General features: G+C 53.6%; 1 protein-coding gene across 5 annotated transcripts in view; it reads right to left on the bottom strand.

Moving 5' to 3' along the window:
- The window catches only part of RNF213 (ring finger protein 213), a 97,610-nt gene that overhangs the window by 25,885 nt on the left and 52,332 nt on the right, over positions 1 to 19,393 (bottom strand). For 4 of the 5 annotated variants that reach the window (XM_072746414.1, XM_025999910.2, XM_025999909.2 and 1 more), the window contains 13 exons: positions 15,191 to 18,802; positions 13,460 to 13,596; positions 12,987 to 13,082; positions 11,582 to 11,700; positions 10,464 to 10,583; positions 9,941 to 10,095; positions 9,473 to 9,804; positions 7,651 to 7,842; positions 6,456 to 6,601; positions 5,441 to 5,598; positions 3,570 to 3,788; positions 3,058 to 3,239; positions 2,407 to 2,527 (listed from right to left, as the gene is read on the bottom strand). In XM_072746414.1, the coding sequence (XP_072602515.1) occupies positions 2,407 to 2,527; positions 3,058 to 3,239; positions 3,570 to 3,788; positions 5,441 to 5,598; positions 6,456 to 6,601; positions 7,651 to 7,842; positions 9,473 to 9,804; positions 9,941 to 10,095; positions 10,464 to 10,583; positions 11,582 to 11,700; positions 12,987 to 13,082; positions 13,460 to 13,596; positions 15,191 to 18,802 (5,589 nt within the window). The remainder of the gene's footprint in view (positions 1 to 2,406; positions 2,528 to 3,057; positions 3,240 to 3,569; positions 3,789 to 5,440; positions 5,599 to 6,455; positions 6,602 to 7,650; positions 7,843 to 9,472; positions 9,805 to 9,940; positions 10,096 to 10,463; positions 10,584 to 11,581; positions 11,701 to 12,986; positions 13,083 to 13,459; positions 13,597 to 15,190; positions 18,803 to 19,393) is intronic. The other variant, XM_025999908.2, reaches the window with a different exon arrangement.

The following is a 19,393-nucleotide window of genomic DNA, read 5'->3' on the forward strand; positions in this document are numbered from 1 at the left end:
GGGTCTCAAGGACACCGTGCTCAGCGAGCCAGCCAGTCACAAAGAGACAAATCCTCAGGGATTCCACTGCTGTGGGTCCCTAAGAGTCATCAAATCACAGACACAGAACGTAGGGCGGAGGGCACCATGGCTAGCGGGGAGGGCTGGGGAGTCAGTGTTGCATGGGGATGGTTTCAGTTTTGCGAGACCAAAGGGTTCTGGAGATGACGGTGGTGATAAGCGTACAGTGGTGTGAATGTGCTTGATGTCACTAAATCGTGCACCTAAAGATGATCAAAATGACAAGTTCTACGTGACGCGTGTTTTACCACAATGAGAAAATGGCAGTGGTCTAGCGGTTGGATGGTGGATGGTCAGGCTGGAGAGCCGATGGCCTTACGAGCCGCACACAACATCTGGTAAGACTGGCCTGTGTGACCCCGTGGAAGGCCGATCACGGGGCAAGACAATCGGCCTACCTACCTCCATCCATCCATCCATCCATCCACCCATCCACCCGTCTACCTGTCCTTCCTATCACAACTGAGAACACAGAATATCCATCTTTTTGCAGCTTTTGCTGAAGTCCTGTGGGAGGCTCTGCTGACAACTAGCGCAGGCGAACTCTACGTGGTGGCTCTCAACAGGCAGCTCCAGTCGAAGATAAGAGTTGAGGCCCTAGGCCTCGCCAGGTTACGACTTCCTTCCCAGCCAGACAGGAGCCAGCGCTACGGGCAAAGCTTCCCCTCGGGCCTCCTGTGCACGTGGCCTCACAGCTGGCCTTGGAGACGATGGGCAGGGCACGAGGCCACAAACACCAGAGCCTTCGGGTGTGAAAACGTATTAGAGGAGACCCCTGGCTCTGGTCACTCACACACGGATCTGACTGGGAAGAAACAAGCCAGAAAACCAGTGGGTTCCTGGGGTGACTTTATCGCCCCGGACACGTCCCCACACACCTCGCCTGCAAAACACTGTGCGTGTGCACGCACACACCGGCCTGCAGGGACCTGAAAACTTATCTTTCGGCTCGCCGGTCACCTGGCCATTAGGAGCCACACTGGGCTGGTTGGAAAGACAGAGCAGCCCCTAGGGCCTCTGGCCAGGGATAGGGCAGGCCTTGGAGAGGCTGCAGGTGGCTTCCATGCAGGAAGAAGGGTGTCACAGGTCCTTGTGCTGACCCAAGGGTGACAGAGCACTAGTTTTTTTGTAGAGGTCTTTCTCCACTTTTCTATCAAAAGAACTTCCAGGTTCTACCTGGGCACATGACCACGCGCCCGAGGTGTCCCCACCTCCTCTGCAGCCCGTTGAGGCTGCGACTGCATTCAGGACGGTGATCTATGACCTGCAGGGGCGTGGACAGACTCTAGGCTGTGCTCTCAAAACAGGCCCTGCTTCCCACCCCGCAGCGCACGACGGCCAGCAGGGCCTTCTTAGACCACGAGGTGGAAGTCGTGCAGTGAGGACGACAAAGGGACAACTCAGAGGAGCTGGGGCACCTGACATGGGGGAAGCGCCCGCTGCCCTGCTTAGGCTCACACTGCCACACGAGCGAAGGAGGCTTACATGTTGTCTCTGCCACTGATATTCTGGGCACTGAGGAAGGAGACTGGCCCCTGGTATCCAGGGCAGCCTCCTCGGAGCGTGCCCCCTGCACACCCATCAGAGCCTGGACAGCTAAAGCTGTTAGATGGGTTCATGCAAAGCTCCAGGGGTAATTGAGGCAGAGGCCACCTTTCGCTGAGTGGCCATCGGGACTGAGCGCACGGGCACAGAGATGGTGGCCTTTCCTGCAGAGGCACCGTCCTGTGCATCGCTGACTTTATAAAGGGTGTCAAGCGGCGGAGGCACTGGGGCTCCCCATTTCCTTCTGGTCCACCCACAGCACCCTCTTAGAAGCCCACAGCCCAGGGATACCAGGTGGCCCACCTGTTTAGCGCCTGCCTTGGGCCCAGGGCGTGACCCCGGGGTCCCAGGATCGAGTCCAGCATCGGGCTCCCCGCAGGGAGCCTGCTTCTCCCTCTGCCTGTGTCTCTGCCTCTCTCCGTGACTCTCATGAATAAATAAATAAAATCTTTAAAAAAATAAAAAAGCAGCAGAGCCCACAGCCCAGTGGCACCCTTTGTAAACCTGACCTCTCCGGGGGGCCAGGCTGGCCTGAGGCCACCGGAGGCCTGGGTGGAGCCCACCCCTCAGCCCTCCCCGATCCCAGAGCATCTTCCCTGCCTGAGCCTCAGCCTCTTCTATTCCCCGCGGGGGATCCCTAACTGGTGCTCACGAGAGGCAGACTAAGCGGCGGGCACGGTGAACGCCCAGGGCCAGACAGTGGGAGGGGCGTGCGCTGCCCCACAGATGTGCGTCAGGTCATAGCTGCGTCCTGCAAGGAGGCACATGAGCGCGCTGCTTGCTGAGCTGCCCAGCACTCACCTTGTTCAGCAGGAAGACGTGGTCAGTCACCAGTGCCTGCAGCTCAGGAATCTTGCTCCTGACCCCCAGGACCACGTGTTCCACGAAGAGGGCAACGGGGAAGATGCGGTTCCAGTGGATTCTGTAAGAGAGGGCTGTCGCTCAGGGAGCTGACAAAAATGTCCGAGACGCCAGGAGGAGGACTCGGGGAGGGACTGAGAAAGGGTGGGGCAAAGGCAGACGGAAGACCCATGGACGAGCCCTTTGGCCCCTACCCCCAGCCACGTCCGAGTCCCCCACGCAGCTCAGAGGGAGCTGGGGTGGCGCTCCTCCCCCCGCCCCGACCACAGCTTGTACCTCCTGAGTCCCCTGCTCTGCTGGTCCCTGCTGGCCCACCTGGGGTCCCTTCCCACGGCTCCCTCCTGCCGGCATCACTCCCGCAGGACCGTGAGCATCTGCTCCCCCTTCTGTCCCGCCTGCACCCCTGGCACTCCCTGAATGCGGGTCTGCCCCCCTGTGTCTCCAGCGTTGGTGTGATACCCAGTGCTGGGCAGGTGTGAAGTGAGCGTCTGAGGACGCTTTCCCACGGCAAGAGAAGCACACGTCCTGGGGACCCGTGGGCCGGGCGAGCAGGTCGGGTAGGGGTGGGCAGGGCCGGGCTGCTCATCTCACCTGACTTCCCGGATGGCATCTCTGGCCATCTTCCCGCAGCTCTGCAGGTACCCTTTCGAGCCCAGGAGCTCCAGCGGCATGGACAGGTTCTTCACCATCTGCAGCCACACCTGGGGGCTGGGCTTCAGGATGTCCCTCGTGAGCACCTCCGTGCAGGCCACTGCTGCCAGTGCATCCAGAGTCTGGGGACACAGAGAACAGGCCCCTGATGAAGCAGCACCCCTCCCCCTGCGGCAGTCCTCAGTCCAGAGGTCCCGGCTGTGAGCCGGCATGTGCTGGCATTCCGCGCTCGGAGCCTCATCTTCCCTCGTCCTGGGACACGGGAAGCTTTAGCAGGGGGTGTTCCTGACGTCTGTGTTCCCCGGGCGCACCTGCCCTGGGAAGAGACCTCGCGGGCGGAACACAGCTCCTGGGCTTTCCCGCCCTGGGAGCACCCTTGCCCCTGCCCCGACCTGCTCCAGGAAGGCCAAGCCCCGACTCTGAGCACACGCTGTCCCCACGAGAGGCCGTACCAGCTCATTTCTGTCCAATCTGTCACTCCTTGTGCTCTCGGTCATGTTGCACAAGAGCACTTGCAGAATCTGGGGATAGATAGTCAAGATTCTGGACAGGTTTTGTAGTCGGCTCCTGAAGTGCTGGTAAGCCAGGTGCACCCACGCCAGGGAAAGCTGTTCGTCGGGCCTCTGCGTGTGCAGTTGACTGATGCAGGACGACAGTGCCATCTGCAAAACCTGGCATCAGGAACAGGCTTTTAGCGTATGTGCTGTAAACCACCGACACAGAACAGACACGTTTTCATGGTGGAAAATTTGAACCGATCAAACGTGACGAAAGGGAATGTTACAAACCACGCACCTGTTACCACCCTTGGGTGTCTGTGGTGTCACCCCACCACACCTGCCCCCGTTCTGTCCTCAAATTACAACCACACCGTATGCCTGATTTATCTCCACTTAATATCACGTCGTGAACATCTCCGTCGTGAAATACACGCGAGGAACACCCTCGCTGGTGTGCGCCAATAAAAATAACCCGTCACCCATCAAACGGCTGTAGTTTAGTTGGTCTGACCTTTTACAGTGGACAATTAAGTAGTGTCTATTTTTCCATTTTAAGAAACCGAAGCCGGAAAGAACATTCCTGTGGATAAAATGTTTGCCGGAGAACACTCGGGATAACGCTCCCGGGACAACAACGCTGGCTCCGATTTCATAAGGTTCCCCCCAGGCCGTGCCTCTGGGCTTTTCCAGAGCATAGTGCTGGTTCCCGTGGGCCACGGAGGAGCCGCTGGCCTTTGCACACACCAGGCCTGCCGTGTGGGCAGGTGAAGGTAGAAGCTAAAAACCGCGTGTGTGTTGTCGACTTACCAGTGAGGCTGCCTAGTTTTTCTAGTGTTTTTTGATCTCTGCATCATTAGTTCTGTTGATTCTTAGTTTACAACAATCACCTATTTTTTTAAAATTAGGAGACTTTCTGGAGTGCCTGGGTGGCTCAGCCGGTCAGGCATCCGACTCTTGATTTTGGCTCAGGTTGTGATCTCAGGATCCTAATATCGAGCCCTGTGTCGGGCTCTGCACTCAGCGGTGAGTTTGCTCAGTATTCTCTCCCCTTCCCCCTTTCTGCACCACCTCCCCCCAGGCTCTCTCATAAATAAATAAATAAACAAATAAAGAGACTTTCTTATTGATTCCTGAGAAATTTATTTTATTTTATTTTATTTTATTTTATTTTATTTTATTTTATTATTATTATTTTTTAAAGTAGGCTGCATGCCCAGTGTGGAGCCCAATGTGAGGCCAGAACTCACGACCCTGAGATCAAGACCTGAGCTGACATCAAGAGTCCGACGCTTCTCTCACTGAGCCACCCAGGTGCTCGTATTTTATTTTATATTTTTATATTTTTAAGTCATCTCCACCCTCGATGGGGGGGGCTCGAACTCATGACCCTGAGATCAAGAATCACATGCTCCACCAGTGGAGCCAGTTGGGCGCTCCAAGATTCCTAAGAACATTTTATTAAAACCCTTAATCATACTGGTTGTAAGTATGTTCTCCTCAAATTTGTGTGTTCTTTTTTTTTTTTAACATACTGAAGTTTGAAATCCTTCGGTAATCACAAGTATCATAACGTCCACTAAAATTTCATTTACTGTTATTGCCTGTAGTGTCCGTTAAATAGTCACATGATTTTCTTCAAGAGAAACTCCACACTTAAAAAGAAGGTGTTACAGGGAAGGTGGAGGTCTGCCTCGTATTAATGGAAAGCCCGTGGTTTTGGAGCCCCGGGTGGGGGCTGGGGGTTGGGCACGCTTGGCAGTGGAGGAGTGGCGGTCCCCGTCCATGTGACGCTGGCGTCACCCTGCCCCAGACCCCACACTTACTTTCAGTTGATCCCATGTGGACGGTCTCATGGTCAAGAGCAGGAAGTCCTTCATGTAGCTCACAAACAGTTCTTGCTGCTGCTTGACACTGAGCTGAGCGAGGAACCTGCCCAGGGGGGTCTGCTGAAAGATCTCCACTAACATCTTGGACAGCCCTGCTGAGAGGAGAGGGCGCAGAGGGACGGCGTGAGGCGTGACTCTTTCCCAACACCCAGCGTCTCCGGGGAAGGGCGGCTCTGCAAACAGCAGCAGTGGGGGAGGCTCCACCGAACGGCCGCTCTCGGCAAAGGAGAGCAAGCTGCAGGACGTGTTGGTCCTTTCTAGACGCCTTAGGTGTTTTCCCAGCAGAACATTACAGAAACAAGGTCAGGACAGGTGCTAGATTTTTCACCAAGAGCCTATCTGGCCCCAAAGGGAAAAAACAATCTGAGACACACCAGGCTCTGTGGCGAGGGGGTCCTAATGGGCCTCGGGAACCCCAGGACCCAAGGGGGTCAGAATGGGTGGGCTGCTCTTCAGGGGATGGGGTCGCATGCTGCTCAAACCAGAAAGACCTGCGTCTAGAGGTCGGGTGCTGGCCCCCCGAGTCACAAGCTCTCGCGGGAAAGCACGGTCAGTTAGGGTAAGGCTTCAAAGAAGGGAAATAATCTTTCCTCGGGACACAGACGGCTTCGATTTGTTCAGAGAAGTGAGATCACCCACGGTGTTGACCCGTCTTTTTACAAGGCAATGCTACAAATAGGCTTTGAAAAGACTATGTCTCGTAGGGAAGATGACCCTTCCAAAAGCGTGCATGATCCTGGGATTTCCCGGGACATCTATGATCAAGCTGCCAGGGCTGCGACGGCCAAGCAAGGAGCCTCGTGGCTCAGAAGGGTGTCGCTGGCACTGTCGGGAAAGGCTCCCCCAGGGCCACCTCTTGAATGCGGGTGCCCTAGCCGTCCGGAAGCCTCGGAACGGGAATGACGGGGAGCATGACCATACACATCCCGCGTGACCGCATCCCCCAGCTCACCTTCAGCCCCAGTGATATACTGAGCCTGGACCCACAGCTCCTCCAGATAGTCTTTGATCCTCCAGCTAAACGGGACGTCACCGGACACGCCCTCGGGAGGGCTCATGTCGTTGTGCACCATGATGTAGGGCATCTCACTTTTGGATCTGCGGTCAGGCAAAGGAGAGAGGCCGGGATCAGCGAGATGTTGCTCGAGGCAGCAGACGCACCACGGATGCCAGTTGCCCTCCATGCTCAGCAGCAGGGGTGCCTGAGAGGCTTCGGAGGCCGCCCGCGGGCCCGTTTAACGGCTCTGGGCCTCTATCACAAAGGAACCCAGGACGTCCGTGGGTCATCTCTGTCCCACAGACAAACAGAAACGAACCAACACTGGAAGGAGTCGAGCAGGCTGCCCAGCATCTGGGCCAGAACTGGGTCTCGCGGTACCTGGACCTACGCCCTGCACCACCACCCCCACCTGCCACGCATACGAAACATGACTTGTCCGAAGCCTCACGGTCGACAGAGCCTTGTCTTCTAAATCAGTGTTTCCACTGGAGACCCAGGGTCCCAGTTACTTAGGTACCCTCTGCACCCCTCCCCCCCCACTCCAGAATCTACAGCCCTGAGATCCGAAGAGGAAGCTTTCGAGAGGGAGCTGCATGCACAGGAGCAGGCCCAGATGGCTGTGTGGGCCGTGCGGTGGCACCAGGGACAAGCAGAGCCACACGGGCTCTCGGAGGCATAGCCTCGCCGTGCAGATGAAGCTGAAGCTGGCAGTTCAACCCGTGATGGGTGCTCTGGAAGCAGGGAAACGGGGAAGGGGCGTGAAACCAGGATTTCTCAGAACTTTTGAGAATTCCTATAACAAAACAGAGATGCCATCGCCCTCAGGCTGCAAAAGCATTTAAAAAATAAACATAAAAAAAAAAGTAAAAATAAATAAATAAATAGAAATAAAAAATAAACGTGATTCAGGGGCGCCCGGCCGGCTTGGCCGGTGGAGCATGAGACTCTTGATCTCGGGGGTCGTGAGTTTGAGCCCAACGCTGCACATAGAGATTCCTAAAAGACAAAATCTTAAAAAAAAATAAAATAAAACAGATGTGATTCCGAAACTGAAACCTATGCTTCATCAATTGCTTGGAAGAGCATTCGTCTGCTACGTCACGATTTTTTTTTTCCCCTTCCCACAAAAAGAAACTCCTCCATTTACCTCATATCATACGTCACAAGAGGAATGTTCAGAAGCTTTGTGTCCTGGAAAATAAACATCCAAAGATCTCTTGTCCAGGATGGAGCATCTTGTCTGATCAGTAGCTCGAGGTTGCTGTCTCTGTCCAGGACAGACACCATGCTCGCCAGGAGAGGGGTCACCATGCCCTGGACCCGCTTCCAGAGGGTCTGCCTGCAGCGTGGGAGAGAGGAGACCTCATTCTAGCTCGGCGAGCAAACGCCACCTCGGGGCTCCTGCCTCCGTTAGACATTTGGCTCCTTCTGGGCAGTGACAACACATCTGCTCCACCCACTCCACGCTACGGCTATGGCTGCAAATGCAAACTGCCATAGTTTTTAAGTACTCGGGCGCAAATTCACAAGTAGAGACGTCTAGGATTGGAGACAGGACCGGAACAGACCTTAATTCTACTCATAATACATGGCCACCGGCTCCCCGAAAGGGCCAAGTAGCATTTGTTGCATTCTATTATATCGCTATTTCCCTATTTCCTCAAGCAAGTCTTCCAGGCTCTATAAAGAAAAGAAGGACCACGTGCATTTGGGGGGGGAAAAAAAAGCAAAAAAAAGTAACAAAAAAAACCCAAAAAGCACAAGTGTTATTTTAAGGAAAAAGAAACCCAGTTGTGGAGAGAATATCACAAAGCACGAGACAAATGTGTTCCAGGTCAAGTGCAACAGGAAAGTGCTTATTGCTCCAGAAGGTGGTTCTCGTCATGGTTTACGTCTGCTGGATCTGAACGTTCATCTATCCACAGGGACACTCCACTGCGTCTACAAACTCGCTTCCTTCGTTGTTCCCACGATGTTTATACGTAATCCCAAACTCCGTAATACGGGGTAAGACATTCACCGCCAGGTAGTTAATGCTGGGGAGGCCCACTCAGCTCCCATTTTGAGAAGGAAGACAGATGACTTCCTTCTTCAAGCACGGGCCGCAGCGGACCTGGCGAGAGCGCACAGGCGTCCTACCGAGGAAACAAAGCTCACTAACGGCCAAGCGGGCGCTTGCGTGAAGGAAATGTGGCCAAGCGGGGGCAGCGTCCAGGACCCCGGGGTGGCAGGTAGAAGAGGCTGGCTGCGGGGGCGACCCTGGACAGGCACGCAGACGTCGGGCGTCGGGAAAAACCAGGACTAATCACGCCTCGGAATTTAATCCCAAAAGGGCAAACGACCTAGGCCCCAGGTACTAGGGGGTACTAGATGGTAAACAGAGACGGGCCCCACAACAGGGACACGCCCCCCGGGGGAGTCACAGGTGTGGTCGGCTGCTCCTTGCAGGTGCGGTCACACAGCACAGGAGAGCGAGGAGCGGTGGGGTGGGCCGCTCTCGACACCTGGCAAGCGTGGGAAGTTCGGAGGCTGGAGAGGGGCCCCAAGTGCAGCTTTGAAGGGGTGGTGACGGGAAATGAAGGATTTGGTGGAATCCGTGAGGAGTGACAGGGGGAAACGATCTAGATTCCGATCTGATCCTCCACGACATCTTACTCAGGAGGTGTAAGTAGGGGGGACAGCGGGGGTGACAAGAGAGGAAACCCCACTGCCCAGCCGCGGACCCCGCGTCGACAGGCTCCCGGCGTGCACTCAGCTCTGGGGGCTCCACGTTTGCCCCGTGCCCGTCACACAGAGGCGGCGTCCCCGAAGCCACACGGACCGCGGCTGAGGAAGGCCGGACGGGCTGATCGTTCTCCCCGAAGTGGGGGCAGCACGGGCAGACCGGCCGTCACAAGCCTACGAGGACCCTGCGGCCGGGGGCTGGGGGGTGGCAGTGGTGTCCCGCCGAGGCGCCCCGCGGGCCGTACCTGAACGTGCCTGCCTCCTGGAGCGCGTCCTGATTCGAGGCTTCCCGGGACACCCAGTCCTTCCTGCTGAACGCGCTGCTCTCCTCCTGCTGCTTGAGGAGGCCGTGGAGCCGCGCCTTGCACACCCGCAGGAAGGCGGCTGCAGGGGAGCCGAGGGGCCGCGCGCTGGGCACGGCCCGGGCCCCCGCACCTCTGTCGGCGTGGTCCTCGCTCAGCAGGCCCAGAAGGATCTCCACGCGCTGCATGCCGCGCGGGCGGGTGTCCTCCCGGTCCCGGAGCATGCCCACGGCGCCCTGCACGCAGCTGCGCAGCAGGCTGCTGGTGTCCAGGACCTGCGTGGGCGGCACGGTGAGGCCTCCCGGGCTGCGGCCCCCAGCGCCCTCCCACCCAGGGCCGTGACCCGGGGCACGAGCAGGAGGAAGTGGCCCGCGGGGTAAGGCCCAAGATAGAGAAGGAACCAGAACTCACATCGCTCCTGCCCCGCTCCGCATGCCAGCTGCCTTCCGGTGCCGAGCTCCCCTCCGCCACCTCCCCTGACGCAGAAGCCTCGATCTCCATCACCTCCCCCAGGCCGATCTCCATCGCCTCCCCCAGGCCGTCTCCGGCCTCCTGTCCCGTTTCCACTGCAACAGAGGCACGGGCCAGGCGCTGGGGACAGGAGCGGCACGAGGACGCCCTCCCCGAGCCTCCCGGTCACGCGAGTGGGCCTCCCTCCGGCCCGGTGTGTGCGCTGCACCCAGCAACCCGCCCTCCCGTCCCGGGCACCCGGGGACCAGACTGACACACGGCAGAGGCTGCACTCTACAGCCGCCCCATCCACGAAGACTGGCTTTCCCCGTGGGAATCCTGGTGGCTGCAGGTACAGGGATTCGATGGGAAGAAGGTGTGGCCTGGCCCTGGTGGCACCGCAGTGCACCTCCTGCACATCTATACCCCGGAACGCCACTCCTACTGTCCCCGCTATGTCCCCAAAGGCTTCCTCTCGACTCACGTTCAGCCTTCTCTTCTGGCTCAAAGAGCTGGCTGATGGCCACATCCTGCAACTTAGTCACGTCTGCAATCATGACCGTGGACTTCTGGAGGTCATCAATGTGCACGGACTGCCACAGGCCTGTGGGGAACACGAGCCACCAGTCTTCCCGTGCCTGTCCTGGCTTCCCCCTGCTGGCCACGAGCAGGGCCACACCACGTGTCCCGATGTTTAAACACACTGCGCTGAATGATCTGTGCCCCGAAGCCCAAAGCCAGAACACACGCAGAAACCCCCTGGCCCTGTCATCTATGCCAACGACCGTGACGTCAACGTCGGTCGTAAGAATGAAAGGAGCTGCCTTTCTGTAAAGGAGATCTGAAGGTTTTTGAGTCTTTTGTACATTTGGGGTTATACTTGCTGCATCACAGTTAGTAAAGAGCGTGGGAAACTGGCAAGGCTTGCCTCCTGTTCCCTGTGAAGTTACTGAAATAAACGGTGATGTGCCGATTTCTAGAATACCCATTGTCTCAATGTATTAAGTCGCTGGTTTAATTCCTCAGGAGAAAAAGAGAGAGAGGTTTAAAATAGCATCCCCCCTTCCTCCAGAAACAGGCATCAAGGGGCGCCTGGGTGGCTCAGGGGTTAAGTGTCTGCCTTCGGCCCAGGGCGTGACCCCGGGGTCCCAGGATCGAGTCCCACATTGGGCTCCCTGCAGGGAGCCTGCTTCTCCCTCTGCCTGTGTCTCTGCCTCTCTCTCTCTCTCTCTCAGGAATAAATAAATAAAATCTTAAAAAAAAAAAAAAAAAAGAAACAACAGGCATCAAGCATCAGCGCTTCCATTGCAGTGCCAGCCAGGAGGATCTGCCCTGTGTTGTCCTCGTAATAAAAGGCTCATCAGAGGGGCTAATCAAGTGTTTATCTAACAGTCTCTAAAGGGGATGCCGTACGGTGGAACAGCAGGTCCAGACATGGGCGTTTCCTGCAGTGGCCACTGATACGAAATCTAATCGCATCCGAAAGCAGTATCGTTGAGATCGACGCCAGTGTTCTCATTCCAGACCCGCACACCCCGGGACCAGCTGAGGAGGACTCAGGCACGATCTCAGTAAGCATCAGCACTAACGTTTCTGTCCTACCTCCATGGAATCCCACGTAGGCTGCTCCACTTTCCATCCGGGACAGTTTTGTGATGAAATAGACCAAGATGCGGTCCTCATTGCCTTGTATCTTGTTGATTTCATTTATGGCCGAATACCTATTTTGGAGACGAATAAGCAAAGACAAAACAACTCAAAACAAAAAAACAAAACAAAACAAAAAACCAAGCAAATAAAAAAACCCAAAGCCGTGAGGGGGCAGAAGGGTGTCCCACCAGCAGTCATGTTTGATCTTGTGTGCTTTTAGCTTTAGATAGATTTCTTTCTTTCTTTTCTTTTTTTTTTTTTTTTTTTAAGATTTTATTTATCTATTCAGGAGAGATGCATAGAGAAAGAGAGACAGAGACACAAGCAGAGAGAAGCAGGCTCCCTGGGGGGAGCCCGATGCGGGACTCCATTCTGGGACTCCAGGATCACAACCCGAGCCAAAGGCAGATGCTCAACCTCTGAGTCTAAAGGGTGCCCCTTTAGATAGATTTCATACCCTTGTCCTCATTATCTCCTCTCATGAGAGAAGGAGGGCAAGCTCTGCCCCAGCAGGACCCTCTTTGTCCCTACTCCTGTGTCCTTCTGCTTTGAAGTGTCATCTCCTTTATTTTATTTTATTTTATTTTTTTTTAATTTTTATTTATTTATGATAGTCACAGAGAGAGAGAGAGGCAGAGACACAGGCAGAGGGAGAAGCAGGCTCCATGCGCCGGGAGCCCGACGTGGGATTCGATCCCGGGTCTCCAGGATCGCGCCCTGGGCCAAAGGCAGGCGCCAAACCGCTGCGCCACCCAGGGATCCCTGAAGTGTCATCTCCTTATTGACCAGGAGCCCTGCCTTGCAACCCTCATCGATGGACCTGCTCTGAGGCTGCTGGGGGTGAGGCTGGCTGAGCTTTCCATCTTGAGAACCAGGGTTCTGTGAACCCACAATCCTGCTATGAAATACGGCTTCCAATGCTTTCACAGGCCCAGAAGCCACCTTTCCCCTAACTTAAGTAACAAGGGAACACAGTTCATTCTAAAAGTACCAGATTTCTGCTATACTAATACTATAAAAACGTTCGATAAATACAAAATGAAAGCTTTTACCTACTGATTGCCCTTGAACTTGCAAGATATTCAAATTGTGTAATTTAACATTAGTAATTACCAAGACATGTCTGTACACACGTGTCCCTAGGATAGTCTTTTATATCCTACTTAATAATCTATTTATGCCTCTTGGCATTTTACCATTTTTGCCTTTTCTGTAGTCCATATCTGTGAGAGATGAAGAGCAAGAACCCTTTTATTTTTATTTCTTTATTCTGATACTATCCTGTTTTCATGGACAAAACTCTTTAGGAAGTCCTGGATAAAATCTGGGCTTTCTGAGAAAAATAACAAAAACGTACTTAGCTGAAGCGATGAGCTGAGCACTACGGACTCCATCTTCAAAATCCGTTTGAATAATGAGGATTTTACATTTGGCTACCTTAGTTAAGCAGTTTCTGAAAGAAAAAGGAAATTGTCCTAAAAAATGGGTGGTAGGACTCCCCAGAGTGATGGGAAATATGAAGACCATCAAGAAGGAATCAATCAGGTGGGGTTTTCCTCTATGTGAGCAGACAAGCCAGCAGAGAGCACATAAACCCCAGTGAATGCTTCTCCAATAAGACAAAAGATGCTGATTTCTGAGAAATGCAAAAGGCAGCTGAGACGAGGGGGCGGCAGGGAGAATGGGACACTGTCCTTCTCTGTCACGTGTCCTCGTGTTCACTAACCAGTGCTGGGGACAGCACCAGTGATCCCCGCAACCACGCAAGGGAAGCACAAAGCAGTCTGAGCTGGGAGTCGAGGGGACAGGGAGAGAAGGTGGGACCCTCACTGGACTCTTCTGAGGAATGAGCTCTCGGTGTCAAACTGCTGCAGAGACAGGATCGTAGGCCTCACGTCTCCATCCATTACTTCTGATTCCAAAATTTTACAGTCATGGCTGGTCAGCAGTCTGGAGAAAGTGGTGATCTGCAGAGTCAGGAAATGCCAATGATTTGCTAGAATTCAAGGGAGGTTACAGGTCTGCTGGGTTTAGGGCCTAGAAACATGAGGATGTTCAACAAATATCCTCTCTGGGCTCAGCATGCATTGTGCAGTTGGCACACAATAGAAAAGAATCCAAACCCAGAGGAGTGTTAAAAAGGGGTGGGGGCAGTGTTGAGGCAAACAGAACCTATGTGATCAAAGGTATCAGAGAGAAGACTCATCCTGTCGTTACGTGCCTTCACATCTCCTTGGACTCCAGCCTCTCTTCCTGCTTGACTCCTCCCAGAAATTCTGATGATCCCTTAGGGCTCAACACAAATGCCATTGCTCTCTCACAGTCTTCTGCACACTTCCAGACGGACTTCAGATGGATGGTGCCCTTTTCACCCCATAACTGTTACCAATTCTCCTGTAACACCCGATCATAAGCCCTCCCCACTGCCCCGAGCAAACCAAAACACTCCTTATGGGCATGCTGATACCATAGCTCCTGAACCCCAAACTCCAGGCTGGCCTGGCCACAGAGCTTCTGAGCCCTATATCCAACTGAATGATAGATGTGCCTGCCTGGATGCCCCAGGGCATCAAAGTCTGTCCCAAATGGAATTTACCACCAATTACTTGTTGTTCATTCCCGGACTGTAATTAACCAAACCTCTGGTCATCCAAGGAAGAATCCAGGAAACCATGCCTAGAGCCCTCCATCTTCCATAGCCCCCGAATGGTATCAGCCACTAGCTCTGCCAATACACATCTTAACTATTTCTCAGGTCCATCTACCCGCTCCTCTACTTCGACTAAGTTGGTACAGCAGCCCCCCTACCCGCGTATCTCTCCTGTGATAGTCATTTATCGGGCTTTCTCCTCCACTTCTCCCAGGCAATGGGACACATCTCAACACATGTTCCTCTATCCCTCCACTCTCGAAGGCAGACTCAACTCTTCAGCACTGCTCATAAGACCCTCCATGAAGTCTCCCCAACGAGACTCTCATCTCCATCTCTTGGCCTTTGCACCCTCAAACTTCATGCTGTGTAGTGACCAGTCCCTAGTTTCCAACACAGACAGTACTGTTTCACACCTCAACACCTTTGCTCAAGTACGGGACCTCTGCCTGTGATACTTTCCCAGCTGCATTTCACAATCAGCTTGAGGGTCCTCTGACCTCCTACCCTGGTCTACCTTCCTCCTTGCTGTCCGTATGGGTAGCACTGTTGTATGGTGCCAGCAGCACCTGTTCACGGATTTCACGCTGTATGCTGACCAAGGCCAAGAACTGTGCCAATGCATTTTTATATCCTTGGTGCCCTCAGCACGGTACTCAAACGTGTCACTTTGTTTGTTGAAGCAAACTATCAGCACAGAACTCTGCACAGAAACAGGCACTTAAAACTTGCTTTGATTCAATTTTCATGAATACTTCGGTTTTCTCACACCTGATGAAGAGAAACTAAAGTCTCACCATATCCATATGTGACTCCTGTTCACTGATTTGAAAAGAATCCTGAATTCTTGAAATGGGATTCAAGGCTTCTGAGATTAAAGAGGACAAGGGTAAAATTATAGAGATAATCACCTCTGTGAAGATGACACGGCGTTCCAGATCCACTGCGTGAAGCTGAGCCTGAAGGAAGTCTGCAAAGGAGTTATGTTGCTGCTTGTGGTAGTATTCTCGAGACAGGAATTGTGCGGTGAACAGGCCCAGGGAGGAGGTACCCAGCCGAACCACCGCATCTGGCGTGGCACAACCCAGCAGTACCAGCTTGGCCTCCTGAGACACCTTCTGGTAAAGTTCATCAGTCGGGAAGTTGGGACCTAGCCTCTGCGTGACCTGGAGCACCACTGAGGCACAAGCGTCAGGGTGGTAGCCAATGAAGACCTCAGAAGGGCTGTATTTGTGTATGGCTATAAAGTGTTCTGTTTTCACCTCTACAAAGTTCTCCACCCAGGTCTTGAGCTCTTCCACAATACTTTTCTGCCATTTCTCCAAAACGGTGTTGATATCCAGATAGTGTTTCTCCAGCCGGTTAATGAGGGGGATGGGAAAGTGTTTGTAGACAACATCTTTCTCTTCAATGACTATCAAGCGGAAGTCTGGGTGAACCCGACATTTGACCCGATGGGTCCCCAGACCAAGGTCCACGTACTTCTGGCCTCCGAGGTAGACGTAGTACTGATTCAGTGCATCGTAGAGGCTCTCGTAGAGGCTCTGCAGGTTGAGCAGCACCACCATCTTGCCAGTTTCCATGCAGATCTTCACTCGGTTGATGTTCCTGCAGACCTGGGTGTACTCTTGGTCCCTAGGAAAGCTGGAACCAAAAATGATCTCTGGCTGCTGGTTCTCACTGAAGAACATCTGCTGCTGCAGGACCTGCAGGGCCGCGTAGTTTCTGGTCAGCACGAGTAGGTAGCGGGATTCAGAGTCATCCAGCTCCCTGCCTGGCACTGTCTGAAGGTCACCGTACATGTTCTGCTGGATCAGCTGCATGGTGCTGACTTCTTCCGAGCACTTTGCCTCAGGTAAATTGGCTGTAAAAATGTCCAGAGCATGGATGTCATCTTTGCCACTGAAGTTCCGAAGGATAGCCTGTGCAATATCTTGCGGGGAGGGCTCTTTGTTAGAAGCCTTTGCCTTGGCGAAGACCATCTTGATGAGGCTATAGTAGTCACGAAGGCCAAAGAATTCCTTGTCTTGCTTCTCACACACTGTTTCATAGGCTTTGGCAAAGGGTGCAAAGAACCCTTGGACTCTTTTCTGAACTAAGGGCTCTGAAGAGCAAATCCCCTTCGCGCTCTCTATGAGCTCTTTCTTGTTGGGACTGCCGCGTGACACAAAAATACCTCGGTTCATCTTGGCAGGGTCAAGGGCCCAGTTGGAAATGCCTATGAAGCCAACCTTTTTGTGGGGGGCGGGATTGTCTTCGACGCACCCGTATTCCAACAGTGGGTGCAGAGCCTTCAGGGGCATTTTAGGTGAGTCTTCGGCCAGCCCAACCTCATCCAGCACCACCACGGAGACGTACTGGTGTAGGTCCTTCTCCTGCTGGAAGCGGGCACACTGCTTGAACGTGCTTATGATGCCTTGCGGGGTAGAATGTGGGCTGCACTGGAATGACACCAGATGGACCTGCTTTAGGCTCCGGAAGAGGTCCGAGTGAGCCGCCGGGCCTTGCATGGCATCTGCCACGACGGTCTTAGCAAGAGATTTGGAGCTGCCGGGCTTCCCCACTAGGAAGAGGGGAATCTTCAGCTCAATGCAGATAACCATCATGAAGACATTCTCCTTCAAAGCCGCGTTCCTAGCAATGGTTTTCCTTAAGGACACACCATCTAGAAAAAGATCCTGAGTTTGAGTTATCTCCTCCAGGATCACCTTGCTATCGTTATATGGTTCTGGAAAGAACATGCAGATGTCTTTCCAATATGGTTCCTTCTGTTCTAAAGAGGCGTGATAGCACACCCCAAGGGCCAGCACCAGGGACCAGAGGACAGGATCTCTCTTAAAGTTGTTTTTGCTGACATGGGACTGTTGGAGAAAGGAATCCAGCTTTGCCAGGAGCATCTCACTGCGGTTGTAAAACCATCTGAACACTCTGACACAGCGCTCTACGTCCCTGAGGCTGACAAAGCTGCACTCATTTACTCTCGTCCTCATGAAACCCTGAGAGGTGGAAAGCACTTCTGTGATCACATGAGTCTTATCTTTATCTATCCTGATGGAGCCCACCAGCCTCTGCATGATCTGCTGGATGTAGAGCTTCTCGGCATCGTTATTCAGCTGTCCAAAGTCCCACACCAGCGGGATGAGGCTGGGCGGCAGAGCGTGCACTCGGTACACCAGCTGCCTCAGGGGGATGGAGCCAAGCCTCTCTGCCGTGTCCTCTGCCCTGACCCTGTATCCCAAACCGGCTGACTCCAAACGGCAGATCATCTCCTGCGAGTGCTTCCGGTAAGGGTTGCAGGCCGCTATGATTTGAAGGCCCGAGTCCTTGACCAGGGGCTGGCCGTCCACTGTACGATCACACAGGACTTCCTTGATACAGCTTATGGCTTCCGTTGTGTTGGCCTCATCGAAGAACAAGATGGTGTCCAGTCGATATTGTTCCTTATTGAGGAGAGCTAGTTTCTCTGCCTCCCGGACTTTGGCATAGATCATCTCCGCAGTGGTTCCACCGTGGACCTTGACCAGCTTCATGGTTTTAGCTTTGGTTCTCCCGCATCGCAGGTCACTGAGGAATTTAACGAGCCTGGTTTTCCCACAGCCAGTCTCTCCCATGATGATGACGGGGATCCCACACCGGAACCGCATCTCGATGGCCAGGATCTTTAGCATATTGTCCGTTGTGATCTCATAGGTGTCATCAGGGTCTATGGGGCACTTGATGCCCAATGCCAGGCAGAGCTTTGCAAGTTTCTCTTGCCTGGGCAGCTGATCAAAGTCAACATTGAAAGGTACCCTCTGCAGCAACAGCCCCTGGTATAGTTTCTGCCCCATGACGTCTTTCTTGATCACCCTTCCACTGGAGGGATGGATGGCATCAAGGCTGGCATTCCTGTTGGATTGGATGTGGAAGCCTATGAAGGTCATGGACGTGTGGTCACCATTGAAGAACACGTACGGGTGAGGCTCTGATTCCCACCTCTTCCGGAGAGAGAAAGGGGCTAGGTCTTCTTCCCTGACCCCGTCCATGATGACTGCGTGCCTCCCTGGGCTTTGGTCATTCGTGTGAAGTGTTGGTGTGGCAAAATCTCTTGCCATGAAGATCATGAAGGTGACCACAAAGTTCTTGAAACCTTGCAGTGTGTCTCCAACCACGTGTGGGTTGCAGAAGACAGAGGCCTCACAGTCTCTGAGCTGATAATTCAGGAACCCGGCAAAGTTCTGTAGCTCTGACCAGGATGGATCAATCACCCCACAGTAAATCAGGAAATACTGAAGGCATTCCTCAGGGGTGCCTTCCACAGAGCCTTCCTGGTACTGAAAGTTGTCGAGGTTTCTTTTCTCGTGGAACCGTTTCAAATACTGGTAAGGCCTCTGGAAAGTCTCACTGCGGAACACTGTCAGATCCATCCCTGGATCATTGTAGTTCTCTTCAGGATTCAGCTCCATGTTTATCACTTCTTTGGGAGGCCGGCAGGTGACTTTTGGGAAGACGTCCAGAAAATTGAACTGGGGGGTGTGTGTGCTCTAGAAAGGGGAGACAGGAATAAAATGGTTATGACTACATTGGTTATTTCCTTTTTTTTTAAAGATTTATTTATTTATTTATTCATGATAGACAGAGAGAGGCAGAGACACAGGAGGAGGGAGAAGCAGGCTCCATGCACCGGGAGCCCGACGTGGGACTCGATCCTGCGACTCCAGGATTGCGCCCTGGGCCAAAGGCAGGCGCCAAACTGCTGAGCCACCCAGGGATCCCCCATTGGTTATTTCCTAAAAAAAGCTTCTGCATTTTAACCCTCCACGTGATCTACACTGGATAGACCCTTTTGAGAACCCACTTTCTGTAAACTCATTCCTGTAGACTCCTTTGTGGATGGGCTGCTCTCTTTTGTACGTTGATGCATCACAGGAGCTACCTGCACAACCGTTAGGTCTTTGCCACCCAACTTCCTGAAACAAAATCTCTACTAAGCACAGGTATGTGCATGCTTGTGTGTGTAAGACTCCCTTTTGTTAAGAAGTGTCTATGGCAAAAGCCTCCTTCCCATCTCAGCTGGCATTAAGAAGGACGGAGTGTGCCCAGCAGATGGATTTACTGTGCTTTGAGCACCACTG

Source organism: Vulpes vulpes, chromosome 2 (assembly GCF_048418805.1).
Source record: "Vulpes vulpes isolate BD-2025 chromosome 2, VulVul3, whole genome shotgun sequence".
In the NCBI taxonomy this organism is placed as follows: Eukaryota; Metazoa; Chordata; class Mammalia; order Carnivora; family Canidae; genus Vulpes; species Vulpes vulpes.